Genomic DNA, 16,413 nt, shown 5'->3' with positions numbered 1-16,413 from the left:
AGGTTCTACAACCACCAGGTGGAACCGGTTTCGTCCAAGGTAGTGGCACGCAACACAAGCGGATAAGCCCGGGATAGCTGGCCGGGTGTATCGCTTGCACATAGCGCTTTCCACCTCCCTTGGAGCTGAAGACGTGCGCCATTAATTCCCAGTAGTGTTCACAAACTTTGTTCCCTGGTTGACTTCCTCCGAGCCCTGTGGTAGTCGAGTTTTCGGAGAGACTCGCTGCTGGCCCAGTACACGCGCTAACTAAGAGCCCTGTTCTGGTATAGGTGCTCCGCATGTGGCGGTTCCCTGTAAGGCTAACCCCTTGTGATGTATATCTTCCGCTAATTCGTTTCCCTGTTGGCAAACTGCGTCTTCCTTGGGCAGAGCCCCTCTGCCCCAGTTTCTATGTTTGTAGTAACTCCTCCCCCATTGGGCAGGATCTACCTTGAAGACTCTCCACATGGTTGGAAAGACCATGTGATGTATTTTTCCACTTAAATATCCCCCCCTCTCTTTGGGGGAGGTGTGGTCTCCGCAGTGTCTTTCCCTTGGGAGGGACACCCCCCCGACTAGACCTGGCTGCCCAGTTGGATAATCCCCCATCTTTTTTAGGGAGTGGGCCGTTCGACACTCATAAATATGTTGGGGGAGGTTATGTGTCGACCTGGTGTGCTGGCTATGAGGCACACAGTAGTCTGCCCACCACACACTGCCAGTTCACGTAACACAGTTCAGCCAATTGTGGCGTTTTGTATAGGGACCCCTAGTGTCACTAAATCGACACAACGTCGAGTGAGTGACAGATAGGGAACGTCATGGTTACTTGTGTAACCTCCGTTCCCTGATGGAGGGAACAAGACGTTGTGTCCCTCCTGCCACAATGCTGAACTACCCGCTGAATTGGCCGGACCTTATATTGGCTCCTCAGCATAAAACCTGAATGAGTGGTTGCATACCAGCTCCTTTTATACCCGTATGTCCGGGGGAGTGGCATGCAAATACCACTCGCCAATTTTCATTGGCCTTTTATCAAAGACCAGAGGTGTCTCAGACTCCCAAAAGTGACCCCTAGTGTCACTACATCGACACAAGGTCTCATTCCCTCCATCAGGGAACGGAGGTTACACAAGTAACCATGACGTTTTTTTCAATTGGGAATTGATTGGATTGTGAAAATGCTGTCTTAATACAAGGAGGGGTTGGAGAATAAAAGGGCTTGGTGACTTGAAAAGGAAAGTTGTTTCAGAGATGGAGCAAGTTATTATATTTTGATGAAAGATTACAAAGACATATTTTTAGTATTTGGAATAACATGCATCAATGAATCGTTCACAATAAGACTAGGAATGTTTATTATGTAAGATAAAGGATTAACTTACGTCAACTGATTTCATGTTGACTATAATTATACATTTGTGAAGACTAGGGCATAGACAGAAAATCAACAACTACTCCTACTGTATCTCTCAACGTGAGCTGGTTGACTATCTAACTGTCCACATCATTATCGGTACAGTTAGCAAAAATGCTGTTCCTCATTAGCCCAGCAGAGACCTGCTTCTCGCAACCCTTACAGAGCTGAGTCACATGGTCAGGAGGCCTCCTCCATGCTGTTTCCTCTAAAATTGTGGCTGTAATGCTGGGACCCTGTGGACCAGGGTGATGAGTGGTCTGTTGGCCAATGCCAGGTGAGAAGAGGCACTAATTAAAAACCTGTGTGCTGAGAATGTCTCACACAGAGTGAGTTGACCCTGGGCCATTCTCATGTGAGAACTGTGGAAGTTGTGGAAGACCTGATGATCAGAGCTGTAGGTATACTGTTGTGACATTCTATTAATAGGTTTCACTTTAAACATTTATACAGTAGTTAGTGGTGCTTGCTAAACCAAGCATCCTTTTACTATTGCTCATTCCTTTCAGTACAATTAGTATTAGGGCTGGGTATCGATAGAGATTTCCTGATTTTATTTGATTCTGATTCACAAGTTCTTGATTTGATTTCGCTACAAATTGATTGGATTCTGATTCATTTAGGTATATTTCAGTTACTGTACCACACTTACTGCAGAACCACTAATTACTTGACACTCAATTGAGATTGTGCATCAGGGCTGTAGTTTGGTGTTGTTCTTGTGTTACAGTGTATCTGATTATAATTAGACCTCTGTGAAAGCTTGTTAGTAGTCTCAGGTTATTCTGTTTACTCATTTTCTCTCTTCAGGGACCTTTTTTCCCTTGCCCGCTGATAATAAAATCTGAACTTCGGCGGTGGCAAGGGGGGACATTTCTACTTTCTACCCAAATTAATGCACAGGCACATTTACTTAAAACCTTACGAGAGGGTTTTTTTCATAAGGTCACTTTTACAACAATAAGAAGTAATAATGACTTATATTAATCAATAACAAGGCTCATATGTTTAATTCTAACTACTTCCTGAAAAAAAAAATAATGTTAAAAAGCCATGTTTGTGTATTGCACTTTCGACAAAATCACTAGTTTACACCTTACTTCATAGCTGTGATTAATCAGTGTTTGTTCTTCGTGGTAAAAAAAAAAAAAAAAAAAACAGCAAATGTGTTTCACTTTTGTTCTGAATGTTTTCCTTGCCCTGCCTCTGTTGTTATGGTCTCAAATCTCATAAATTGTGCCAAAATACAATCCTTTATTCTGGTAAAGTGTGAATTTTTTGTCCAAAAGTTGACTTCAAGTGCATGTTGTACTTGTCTGAATATCTGTTGTTAGAATGCAGATGTTATTCAGTATTGTAAAATACTAAATGGACAGGCAGCCTGCAATGTCTTTCTTTTTCATTATCAAGTTTACCATCCAAGGTCCTACCTTTATCTAAGGAAGTAAAGGCGCTGTTGCGCCTTTTTGATCAGAGTGGAGGTGTTTTAGGTCCAGGAAAGATCCTCAGAGATATGGACACCCAGGAACGTGAAGCTAGTCACACGCTCCACTTTGTCCCCATCAATGTAGATGGGAGTGTATGTGTGGCCCTTATTAGTCCGCCAGTAGTCCACAATCAGCTCCTTGGTCTTCTGGGTGTTGAGTGTGAGATTGTTGTTGGCACACCACACTGCCAGGTACAGTACCTCCTCGCTGTAGGCTGTCTCATCATCGCCGCTGATCAGGCCTACCACCATGGTGTCATCTGCAAACTTGATTATGGAGTTGGAGCCATGCTCAGGTATGCAGTCGTGGATGAAGAGGGAGTAGAGGATTGGACTCAGCACACAGCCCTGTGGTGCACCAGTGTTCAAAGTGAGGGTGGAGGAGTTGTGGTTGCTGATCCTAACAGACTGTGGTCTGTTAGTGAGAAAGTCTAAGGTCCAGTTGCAGAGGGAGGGGCTGATGCCAAGATCAGTGAGCTTGGAGATCAGCTTGGATGGGATCACAGTGTTGAAGGCAGAACTGAAATCAATGAATAGCATCCTGACATACACTATATTGCCAAAAGTATTCGCTCACCCATCCAAAAAATTGAATTCAGGTGTTCCAATCACTTCCATGGCCACGGGTGTATAAAATGAAGCACCTAGGCATGCAGACTGCTTCTACAAACATTTGTGAAAGAATGGGCCGCTCTCAGGAGCTCAGTGAATTCCAGCATGGTACTGTGATAAGATGCCACCTGTGCAACAAGTCCAGTCGTGAAATTTCCTCGCTAATAAATATTCCACAGTCAACTGTCAGTGGTATTATAACAAAGTGGAAGTGATTGGGAATGACAGCAACTCAGCCACGAAGTGGTAGGCCACGTAAAATGACAGAGCGGGGTCAGCGGATGCTGAGGCGCATAATGCGCAGAGGTCGCCAACTTTCTGCAGAGTCAATCGCTACAGACATCCAAAGTTCATGTGGCCTTCAGATTAGCTCAAGAACAGTGCGTAGAGAGCTTCATGGAATGGGTTTCCATGGCCGAGCAGCTGCATCCAAGCCATACATCACCAAGTGCAATGCAAAGCGTCGGATGCAGTGGTATAAAGCACACCACCACTGGATTCTAGAGCAGTTGAGACGTGTTCTCTGGAGTGACGAATCACGCTTCGCCATCTAGCAATCTGATGGACGAGTCTGGGTTTGGCGGTTGCCAGGAGAACGGTACTTGTCTGACTGCATTGTGCCAACTGTGAAGTTTGGTGGAGGGGGGATTATGGTGTGGGGTTGTTTTTCAGGAGCTGGGCTTGGCCCCTTAGTTCCAGTGAAAGGAACTCTGAATGCTTCAGCATACCAAGAGATTTTGGACAATTCCATGCTCCCAACTTTGTGGGAACAGTTTGGGGATGGCCCCTTCCTGTTCCAACATGACTGCGCACCAGTGCACAAAGCAAGGTCCATAAAGACATGGATGAGCGAGTTTGGTGTGGAAGAACTTGACTGGCCTGCACAGAGTCCTGACCTCAACCCGATAGAGCACCTTTGGGATGAATTAGAGTGAAGACTGCGAGCCAGGCCTTCTCGTCCAACATCAGTGTCTGACCTCACAAATGCGCTTCTGGAAGAATGGTCAAAAATTCCCATAAACACACTCCTAAACCTTGTGAAAAGCCTTCCCAGAAGAGTTGAAGCTGTTATAGCTGCAAAGGGTGGGCCGACGTCATATTAAACCCTATGGATTAAGAATGGGATGTCACTTAAGTTCATATGCGTCTAAAGGCAGATGAGCGAATACTTTTGGCAATATAGTGTATGTGTTGTTTTTGTCCAAGTGAGTCAGGGCGGAGTGAAGAGCTGAGGCGATAGCATCCTCAGTTGACCTGTTGGGTTTGTAGGCAAACTGATATGGGTCCAGTGTTGGGGGCAGGCGTGTTTTCAAGTGGGAGAGGACCAGCCTCTCAAAACACTTAGCGATGATGGGAGTAAGAAAGGGGCGGAAGTCGTTGAGGGCCACTGCAGCAGCATGTTTTGGTACTGGTACAATGGTGGCTGTTTTGAAGCAGGTGGGGACAATGGCCTGGGCCAAGGAGAGGTTGAAAATGTTGGTGAAGATGTCAGCCAGCTGTTCTGCGCAGGCCCTGAACACTCGGCCAGGGATGCCATCAGGGCCAGCAGCTTTATGTGCATTCACTCTGCTCAGGGTGGAGCACACGTCACTGGTGGAAAATGTGAGTGGCAGATCATCAGGTGGGAGCTCAGCTTTTATGGGTGGCTCTGTGTTTCCACGATCAAAGTGAGCATAAAATGTGTTTAGTTCGTCTGGGAGGGTGGCATTTCAGGTTGGGGGGATGTTGTTCGCTGGTTTGTAATCTGTGAGGACATGGATGCCTGTCCATATATGTCGGGGGTCGTTGTTCTTAAATTTGTCCTCAATCCGCAGTTTGTAATTGTGTTTGGCTGCTTTAATTCCCCTCTTCAGATTGGCCCTGGATAAATTGTAGGCTTCCCGGTTGCCAGATCTGAAAACAGCATCTCGTGCCTTCAGCAGGAGTCGGACTTCCTTGTTCATCCATGGTTTCTGATTGGGGTATGTTTTAATTGTTTTATGGGTGGTTACCTTGACACCAGAGCATATGAGCGAAGCGGAGCGGTGTGACACTCCGCTCAATAACCCGCTCCATGTGTGTGCTCTCCGCTCAGCCGCTCACGGCCCAAGCAGACGCTCCGCTCAAGTACCGCTCCGACATTAAATTTCTCTGTAGTATACTTGGTTCCAAACACGTACACAGGGGGTAGCTACAGTGGCCCAAGCAACTGCCCCTTTTCCCACATGGGCTGAGGAGCCCCTCTAGGTTAAATATAGACTATAGGCCAACATTTATTAAATTATCAAATGATTAGTAATGTACACATCTGAAATTATGTGATTGTATTGTTGTGTTTTAGTATATAAAATCTCGTTGTTTATTTTGGTTTACAATGGCTGTTAGATAATCGGGTCAACCAGACCTTCCTTAGCATTTGTAATCGGTCAAATATTTCTCTGTTAGCACAGATGACATTGAACATATTCAAATAATGCCTTAAAAAAATTGCAGTTCTCGCATACGCGCAAATTTGCACTTTTCAGTTTAAACTGGACCTGAGAGACACAACCGACCCAGAAAAACACAATCTTTTCAACTTTAAAGTTTGTTCCAGTCCTTTATGTCAATAATGAAAACATGGACTGGTACCAGGTAAAAGTGAAATTCATAATTGTTTTTCAGTTGTCTCTACGGAATGATTATAGATTTGATACATTAATAGGTTTCTGATTTAATGCTATCAGACTTTGGGTCTGTAAATTAAAATGAGCAATTTCTCATCCTAATTTTGTGTTCAGTTTTAAAGGGTGTATTAAGTTATCCAGAAAAGAGCAGTGAATGTTTTTCTCTTTTTCAGTGTTGTTGCTTTATTAATATTCCCTACAATTTGATATGTATGAATCATATGCAATCTAAAGGACTGTGGTTATTTATATAATAATTATTATATTAGTAGATAGCATGTGCCCCCTTTGTTTTTTTCTTGATATTTTTAAAGCATTATAAAGTGAATCTGGACTTTATATGCCTCAAAAGATCATGTGTTGTGCATGCACTCTTTATATGTACAGCAAGGTTTAACCATGGATTAAACAAATAAAAAATATTTGTCCTGCATAAAGTGAGATTTTGTCCAATATATATATTAGATGAAATGTTTTCATTTTTCATGTTTAATGATCCTAAAACAAATAAAAAGTATTTAATTCACAAATTACACTGCGTTAGTTTAAGAAAAGTTGTTTTTTTCTAATGTACGATCATTTATAGATTTTTTTTCTCTGCTCATGAATGCAGCAAGCGATGTCGGAAGATATTATCTGCAACCACTAATCTAGAATCATTTTTTTACATTTCACTTCTCGTTAATGTGTGGATTTGGCTTTGGGTAATTGACCAGCAGTTATCCCGAAGCAGAAATCGAAAGCAACAGGCAGTCGATTAAGTGAGATAATTCCGCTATGAAATTCTCTATGGGAGAGCAGAAATCTTTACCAATCAAATGCTCAATTATACAATAGAGGCATGAAAGCAGAATGCTGTGCCTGCAAATTAGGACACACTGATCTGCAAGATCATACATGTTTATTGGTTTTGTGTGTGTGTAAGCCAAGGCAAAAAGCTTTGCCAATATACAGTATTATTAAGCTTACATATTCAATTGAGGGTGCTCTAACGTTCGCAACCCCGCAGAACCGGGCTTGCACCGGGCTGGCAAAACAACAAAATACCTTACTTATCTATTAATTTATTATCAAATAGTAGTGTAGTCTACTAGCTCACCTTTTGCTGCACTACCATGTTCGTGTAGTACATCCTCCTGCTCTCTGGAAATGTGACACGTACGACTCCAAAAGGAATATTTGCTCATTCTCACGGTCTCTCCACACTCCCTTTCAATTTCCTCGTTCTTAGCTTTGATTTATACTTTGCATTTATTTAGGTTAAAAGGGTTGCAAATTCACTAAAACAATGTTAGAGCTCCATAACATCAGGCCTATTGCTTATTTCACAAATTCCCAAACCAGCATATCACGAAGCGCATTCTGGGTTGAACGAGCAGCACTGAGTGGCCTGAGCGAGCAGAGCGGGATCTTCAAAAAGGCGCTCTCCGCTCAGATGAAATTATCACCGCTCCGCTCAACGCTCCGCTCTCGCTCCACACACATGCTCTGTTCGACACACCTGTTGATGTGTTGCACAACAGAATTTGTGTTGGTATTAATGTTCGTGTGTGAGTCCAGGTTGGCCTGAGAAGCAAACGCATTCCAGTCTGTGTTCTGGAACTGATACTGTAGTGAAGAGTCTGCTCCTTCCAGCCACACTTCTACAGTCCTCACTGTGGGTTTCACACGTTTGATGATGGGGGTGTATTTGGGGAGCAGGAACAGGGATAAGTGATAAGACTGTCCAACATGGGGGAGAGGGGATGGCTTTGTAGGCATCAGAGATGTTTGTATAAACATGATCAAGAGTGTTGTCTCATCCTTGATATTATTTCTCTCCACTCCATCCTTGTATTCATCCTTGATATTATTTCTCTCCACTCCATCCTTGCATTCAAGTGGACTCTGATTTGTCCTTGTAATTTGCTTTAAGGCTGGAAGTCTATTGCTGTATATTATTTCTGAATTATGGAGGTAGTATACCAAGAATACGGTTGTCAGGGCCCACTTCAATCTTATGATTTTGTACACTGTTTATCCATTTATTTATTTCAATATATTTTTAACATGGGGAATATGTGTAAAATATAGATGTAACTGGCCTTGATCTTAACAATTACACCATGTTACACCACTTACAGACATGAAAATAAGTAGTCTGAATTGCAACAGACTGCCGCTAGGGCTGCACGATGTATCAAATTTATCTAAATATCACAAATGTACATATCGCGATATGCATATCGCAAGGGCTTGTGATAATGGAATGATTTAATACTTTAAATGTAACATTTATGGCTACTCAGATAGCAGAGAATAGACTGGGCGTGCGATTGTCACTTGGTGAGTGTGCTTGCAGTGTGCATCTGCTTTTCGTTGTTTCTGTTGAGATAAGCTCGCTGCATACAACAATAAACACAGCGCGAGATGTAATGTCCGTTTTGCATGAAGATGCATATTCACAACTGAGTTTTCTTTGTTAGGGAAAAGGGGGGAAAAGTTTTAATAATACTGGGTTATCGGAATACCGGACATTTATGACATGCTATCGTAGATTAACTTGTTGATGAATTAATGCTCATTTAGTTATATGAAAATATTAAAGTTTGTAGTGTTTACACTGTAATATATTGTAAATTATTGTCTCTTATCTGTTTGTGAGAGCGCCTGGGAGGGCAGACATTCCACAATAAGAGTTCCTGGTGTATTTTAGCATTGTTTAAGGTTAAAAGTCCCGCATTATGCACCAAATCAAATTTTTCTGGTTATTATAGGGGTTTTGGTTGCACAATAAACTGCATCTGGGATTTCATTCAATTTGGACTATTGTAGCCTCTGTGTCTGGGCTGCCCCATCATAGTAAGGAAACACTAAGAACATTATATATATATTTACTTTTGAATAACCATCTAAATCAAGCAGTTCTGTAATCTGACCACAAAAACCACCATTTTGGAACTAATTTTAGGAGCTCAATGGTAATTGTTTTGTATGGAGCCCTCTATGTTTGTGATCTCTGGAAGAGACCCTCCCTTTTTTTTGCAATAAACTTCAGAATATTTGGTGGGGGTTCTGATGTTCCACACACTCCTATGACATCATCATACAGTAGGATTATTGCATTGCAGATCACATTATCCTACAATTTGTCGCATATCGCACTTTTCCTCAATATCGTGCAGCCCTACTGCAGAGGTCGGTAAATGCAATAATAATTGCATTCTTTTTCCCTAAATATTTCTTCCTAAAAAGTGCTAAAAGAATAGTTAATGAAGCCATTATGGAACCGGAATTGTTCAAATGAATCAGAACCAGATTGTTAAATTCCTTACAATTCCCATCCCAACTCATTTTGACCATAAGGTCTGCTTATACTGTATCTTCCTGACCTCTTGAGCAGACAGACTCGGGTAGTTGAAGTTCTCAAGGTTGGGAGTTTCCAGATGGATCCAGATGTGGCGACCTGGTATTTTCACAAGGTGTAAACAGCATTCCCATTGGTTGGTCACATGGTCTGTGAGATTCTGTCACCCAGCTGAACAGACACAGCTAACTCTGATATGAAAGCTGCCCTGAGGAAATCTCAGCAGGGAAGGTGTCATTGTTTAGAAGAGTGGAGATGGTGGAGAATGAGCCAGTGAAGACAGAGTTCTGGCCCACAGAGGACAATGAAAGCTGTATATCCAGTTTTTGTGGTCTTCTGCTTTGCCACCCCCTAGAGTTCTAGACAAGATCGAGACTCTAGATGATAGATATAATGTAAACACTCGTCTTTTGTGGACACACTCGTTTCAAGTGGACACATGGTGATATACAGAAGAAGGTAACAGTGTAGTGCTTTTTGTATGTTGGATGCACGCAGGGAGGTGAACATGCATGCATAAATATATTCTGTGATGTGTGCATATGTTTTAAGTTTTGAAAGATTGTCCTTAAGAGGTCAAAGGAACAGAATCTTGTTGAAGTTCTCATAACTATGAGAATAATTCCCGCTGACAGCTCAATAATTCTTCCCCTTCCATTAGGAATGAAACATTGTTATTGTTATGCCACTATAAAGAGGGTTTATATCTGACAACGTTATAAATCATAGAATGAAGATGACATTAAGCAACATGAAGCTATAAAAGAAACGTAAATATTTTGAGCACACAAATGAAATAATATAGAAGTGAGCAGAAGTAGACATACTCGGCAATGTGGCGTTGCTGTTAGCACAAGTGGTGCTTGTGTGGGCGATGCAAGGTTTTTTGCAACATTTACAGTTTCCTATCCTCTCTCTAATGTACCTTTCAATAATGGGACAAAAAAGAGAAATATCAACTGTCCTGTGTCACAAAAACTGAAAAACTGCTTGAAGCAAGGGCTTTTCACTCAGGATTAGGTTCTTCTGTCTGCACTATTTTTTAATTGTTGGTCTATGTACATTTTAGCTTCTCCAGGCACATCAATTAAAATAAGATGCTACGTTTTTTTAATAAAAAGCTGTCAGTGATTCATTTCTATGAGTGGCTGTTTAAAGGACATTTTGTTCAAGCCTTCGGAGAGCCATGGCAAACCCTAAGTGAGAACACCCTTCTATTAGTCAACAGTAAAATAGCCACTTTCAGTATAAGTGCTCAAATTCTCTTCTCCTGTGCTTGGTCATGTACCGCAGCATGTTTCCTTTGGCAGCACAGAGCACAGTTTAGATTTGAAGCTAATCATTATTAGTGAAGAATTTGATCCGTGTGAGTTACTAGGTTAAACAAGGCATGGAGTATTGGCATCTTTCCTGGCGTTGCAGATCTTTCTTTAAAATGAATTTTGGGACTGAGATTGATGTTGAACTCTAAACTTGATCTGGACTGAAGAACAAGACCAGCATTCGTACAGATGCTTCTAAGTTAAATTCAAGGACATTCAAGGACTTTTCAAGCACATTTTTATTAGTTTTCAAGGACTATGCTCGAGATGTCATTAAAACTAATTCTTTATTTGTTCATTTTAAATACAAATATTTTATTCATTCAGTTAATTTATTTTTATAAAACACCACTTATAACATGTACAAACTATCTCATTGAGCATCTTTAACTACATACTCTCACAGTAACAATTCTTGGTTCATTCATGACAAAACTGATGTGCAATTGTAGTGTGCTCCTAACAGTAGTCCATATGACTCATGTGCTATGTTCCATGTTTTCTAAAGTCACACAACAGATTTATGTGAAGAACTGACCAAAATTGCAAATGGGTCATTCTCAAAAAAATTTGACTTTCCAACTTACAAAATATTGACATTTTCCTTTCAGTTCAGTTTTTGCCTATAAACGCTGAGGGTAAACATTTTGTAACATGTTGACATTAATTTTTATTCATAAAGGACAACTTGGCTGTTGTTCTTTCTTTTATTATTTAATTTTGTTTCACGAACGATGCAAGTTAACACAAAGTTAACATTAATGAGGGTTAAATGGGTTACAACGCCACATTTTGAGGGTTCAATGTACCACCAAATATTTTTTTTGTGTGTGTGAAAATATTAGTTAAAAGGTGAATTAATAACTTTTTAATATGCTGTGAAAAATCACTATATGCATATTTAAGCAGCCTCTGAACTTTGACCTTAAAAATTATTTTCCACAACTTTTTGTATTTAAAAACATTGTAAAACATAAAAAAGGTTGTAACATTGATACACACATTACATGAAATCAAGGGACAAACATTCTTTTTAAATTATTAATAATAATTTTGTTTTGCTTTTTTGGACACTTGTTCGGCCTTGCACTAATGCTTATATTAAAAATATGTACAAAATAAATACACAAATAACTTTACATGTCATAGAAGTGGTGTACCAGAATTTTTTAGGCAGTTGACAATTTCAAATATATTTTCTAAAAAAATTGCAAAACAGAGTCAAGCCATTTCATATCATTAAAGGTTAGATTATAGAATGATATCTCTGCAAATTGCAATTTGAAAGCTTTTTCATGACTAAAAACGTCAAGGGACATGTTTGTCAACATATTTTGATATTAACCCAAATGTTGTCAGAAATAACCTCTTTTGTGAGACACAAAGCTGTCTTTACACAGGGGGGCGCTGGACGGCTCACAAAACTGAATCCTCCATTGATCTGCATTCAAATCTCAGAAAGTTTTACATCTCATCTCATTTTTTAACTCTGGAGAGAAATTTTTAATTAAAACTGATAGTTGCACAGATTCATACTTATTAAATCCGCCACAGCGGTATCAATAAAATATATTTTTTAAATCCTCCAGTAACAATTGATTGTGATTGGCCCATTCTGAACAGCGCTGCCAAAAGTAACAGGTGCCACATGACAGCGCCGTCTATGCACTTCAGCAGTGGTCTAGTAGTCTGTCGTCGTGTTTTTCCGATAATAAATAAATATATTTAATTTATTACATGATTTAAGCAACACATTTTACGATTTTCAATAATTCAAGAACTTTTTATGCACCTATTTGTAAAAATGGCTATTTTCAAGGGTTTTCCAGGACTTAAATGTGAAAAAGCCAAATTTAAGTACTTCAAGCACTTCAAGCACACTGTACGAACCCTGGAAGACTTTCCAAAGAAAGTGCAGGCCAGTTGCTGTCGAGCAGCATCAAATTATCAAATTATTAGCGTGTTGTGTTTTAAAGGAATAGTTCACCCTAGGGCTAAAATGGCTAAATTGACACAGACTCTGCTAAACTATTTATACAGCGGTAGCTATATTCGCACAACTATCAGTGGGCAGGACTGCTTCACGTTTTTACATGTGAGAGTGACAACGAAACAAGTCAAGTAAAAGAGGAGTTCAGTTTCTGAATAAAAGTGCAAAATACCCAGATGTCTTTTCTTCCTATTGGAAGTATTTACTTCACTGAATTATCACAAAACTGCATGTGAACTACACTGATATAAAATTACTCACACCGTGATATAAGATTTTGGTCATACCGCCCACCCTCAATCAAAATTCTGTCATTCATTTACCCTTATGTCATTCCAAACCCATAAAACATTTTTACCCCTGTGGAACACAAAAGGACAAATTTAGCAGAATGAGTCTGTCTAATGAATGAAAGCATACAGAGCTCCAAAAAGGACAAAACCACACTATTAATTTAATTTGATTACATATTTACTGTTTATTTTTTGGTGCTTTTTTGGTGCTTTTTTGCAGGGCCCTATGATTTCCACATTGTGGAAAGCATGGGCAGAATAGCAGAATCCAGTTATAAAAAAATGGAATTAAATATAAAACACGGAATGTCATATTTGGGGTGAAATTAAAGTATAAATGCACAAATACGATTAAAATCGTTATATGTCCTAGTGTGATGACTAAACCACAAAAGACTGAGATTTACGGTCTGCATGAGCTGCATGATTTAACAGTAAGTGAATGTGAGAAGCTGTCGCTCATACACTAACTGCATCATTAACATTACAGGTGCAATGTGTGTAATAATGACAAAGAGTAGAGCACTTTATTCACTGTGACGCATGTAACACATGCAGACTATATATTTATTAAATGAAATCATAGCCTTTTGCAATTTAATAAGAACATTCACCCATATAGCGAACTGCTTTTCCGAAGGTGAGAAGTGAAGCAGACAAAAACATCCAGTTTCCGAAATAAAAGCTCCATTTAACTGGATGTGTGAAATTATAAAAATGTGAATGTAAGAAATATATATAACTTCTGTATAGTAAAATGTAATATTCAGTGTAGTAATAGTAATAATAATGATAATTATATCATTAATAATTACATTTTATTTAAGATATATCTCAAGCAAGAGTTTCATCACTGCTTACATTAATACTGTGATGCTCTACTGTGCAGTACTGTATTTGACCAAATAATAATAATAATAATAATAATAATAAATATAATAATAATAATAATAATAATAATAAAAGGGTTTTGCATGCTATTCATTTAATAAAAAAATAATGCAATGGTATGTTGAAAAGTTTCTGTTTTCATTTGATAAAAATTTTATTAATCAATTTGTTTAGAGTTTTTTTTTTTTTTAAATAATAAAATTAAATTAAACTTTATAACCCGGAAATCATAGAAAATTAAAAAGAAAACACAGAATTTGGGGAAAAAATAAAACGGAATTTGGAAAAAAATAAAACTGATTTCATAGGGCCCTATTTTTGAGCCAGACAGCCCATAGTCACTGAAGAAAGAAAATCATATGTTTGGAATGACATGTGGGTGAGTAAATAATGACAGAAATGTACTGTTTTGGTGAACCATCTCTTTAAAAAGGCAAAAAAAAAAAAAATGACTATACCATTTGTTAAACAAAAACTTCAAGAACTCACCAGAGCAGTGAAATGAATGTTAGAAAAAAAAAAAAGAAAACGAAAAATAAATAAATAAATACATAAATACAGCACCGGAGTAAATACATTTTATTTTGGTGGTTAGCATGGTCATTGATCTTTGCATCTAATTTGTCCACCGCATCTACGGCATCTGGATAATTTAGTTTTTCTTTATTCTTTAATTTTATCACAAGATCAGGATAATAAGGGTGTCATAAATGCTGATATATGTAAAAAAATATATATATATATTTTGTGCATACTTATATAGATTATCAATGAATAATGACTTAAATGTCAATCTGATTCTCTCACAAAGTTATCGTATGAGATTCAGAAGACTATCCGAATATAATACATATATAATAGTGGTCCTATAGACCAGGGGTGTCAAACTCCATTCCTGGAGGGCCACAGCCCTGCAGAGTTTAGCTCCAGCCTTGTACTAACTTGCCTCCTTGTAATCTTCAAGCACTCCTGAAAACCTTAATTAGCTGCTTCAGGTGTGTTTAATTAGGGTTAGAGCTAAACTCAGATGGACTGTGGCCCTCCAGGAACTGAGTTTGACACCTGTGCTATTGACCATTTTTACTTTTATGGTGCTTTTGTAGCCTTTTTGAATCTTGAAAGTTCCAGTCCCTATTCATTGTAACTGCATGGAAAATAAAGGCCAGTACACTCTCGAAAATATATCCTTTTGCATTCCATGGAAGATAGTAAGTCATATGGTTTTGGCACAACATGAGGGTGAGTAAATGGTGACAGAAATGTCCTTTTTTAGGTGAACTATTCATTTAATTCCTATTCTTATAAATATTTTTTTTGCATTCAAAAATCCAATGTAAAAATAATTGCAAAAAGGCACCTATCCTTAAGAAAGGTCAGTAGGATGGAAAATTCACAAATCTCACTATGAAGAGGCCCTTGTCTTTTTGAGGTAGAGAGTTGAAGAGTGGAGAATATCAGAATTCCCACATGCTGCCAAGACACATCAAAATGCACTATCACGTCTTGTGGAGAAGAGGATGACATAAATTGTGTGATGTTTTCAGTAAAGTGGTACTATACAGGAAATTTGCTCTGTACCACAACAATGTTTTCTTTGGAATAATTTCCAATATCTCTCCTACTCTTTCTCTCTCACTCTGTTTCTTATGCACACACACAAAATACAAATACAGAAGTGGAAAAATATATCTGGCCATATGCAAAATAGATCTGGGATAAGTCGTCCACAGTATTCAAGACGGCCATCTGATCTTCCTGACTAATTCAGACACCCCGCTAAGGAATTATAATTCAACAACAAATACTGAACGTACCATAAAAAGACCCGAGCATTCTCGATGTCTTTTGATTTATTCTGGTCTATGACATCCAGCAAAGCATGAATTAAGCCACATAATGAAGTTTTAGAGGAATGTTTATCTTCTTTGAACAATGCTATCCATTGTGTTCTCAAAGACACTTGAGAATACTGCCTGTAATTGTGAAATACAAGTTCTTCTATGTGTACATAATTGACTTCATTCCTCAGTGGCTCCAGATAAGGACTAGGGTTTGCACCTAACATGAGGATGCATCAAACTGCTCATCTCTGGAGAGATCAGTTGTGTTGTTAAGTCGACTCCTTTGAGGAATTTAGATCGATGGGGTAGTTTTTACACGCATAAAGCAAACATATCAAAAGAAGAGCGACCAGTGCATTGATGACATCAGAGTTTGTAATCCAACATGATCGCTTAAGAAAAACACTTTTTACCACATAAAAAGCTTTGCTCTAACTGTATCGTAAATGACTGCATTAAGGCTATGAAGAGGCCCTTATAAAAGGGACATTATTCTGGACTCCAGAAATCTGCATTCATCCTCTCTCTTACTCCATGTTTTTCTACATATACACACACTGAAGGAGAAATTACTTACATTACTGTAAT

The 16,413-nt window shown here is 39.0% G+C and overlaps 2 protein-coding genes across 2 annotated transcripts in view; one reads left to right on the top strand and one right to left on the bottom strand.

Moving 5' to 3' along the window:
- LOC127429044 (uncharacterized) overlaps positions 1–4,647 on the bottom strand; it is a 53,045-nt gene extending 48,398 nt beyond the window's left edge. The window contains exon 1 of the mRNA XM_051677791.1: positions 4,475–4,647. Coding sequence (XP_051533751.1) covers positions 4,475–4,515 — 41 coding nt within the window. The 5' untranslated portion in view covers positions 4,516–4,647. The remainder of the gene's footprint in view (positions 1–4,474) is intronic.
- Positions 1–16,413, top strand: part of LOC127429049 (collagen alpha-1(XXIII) chain-like) — a 171,429-nt gene that overhangs the window by 90,749 nt on the left and 64,267 nt on the right. The window lies entirely within an intron of this gene.

Source organism: Myxocyprinus asiaticus, chromosome 38 (assembly GCF_019703515.2).
Source record: "Myxocyprinus asiaticus isolate MX2 ecotype Aquarium Trade chromosome 38, UBuf_Myxa_2, whole genome shotgun sequence".
Taxonomy (NCBI): domain Eukaryota; kingdom Metazoa; phylum Chordata; class Actinopteri; order Cypriniformes; family Catostomidae; genus Myxocyprinus; species Myxocyprinus asiaticus.
Note: the sequence above shows the minus strand (reverse complement) of the source record. Positions and strands in the feature narration are given on the sequence as shown.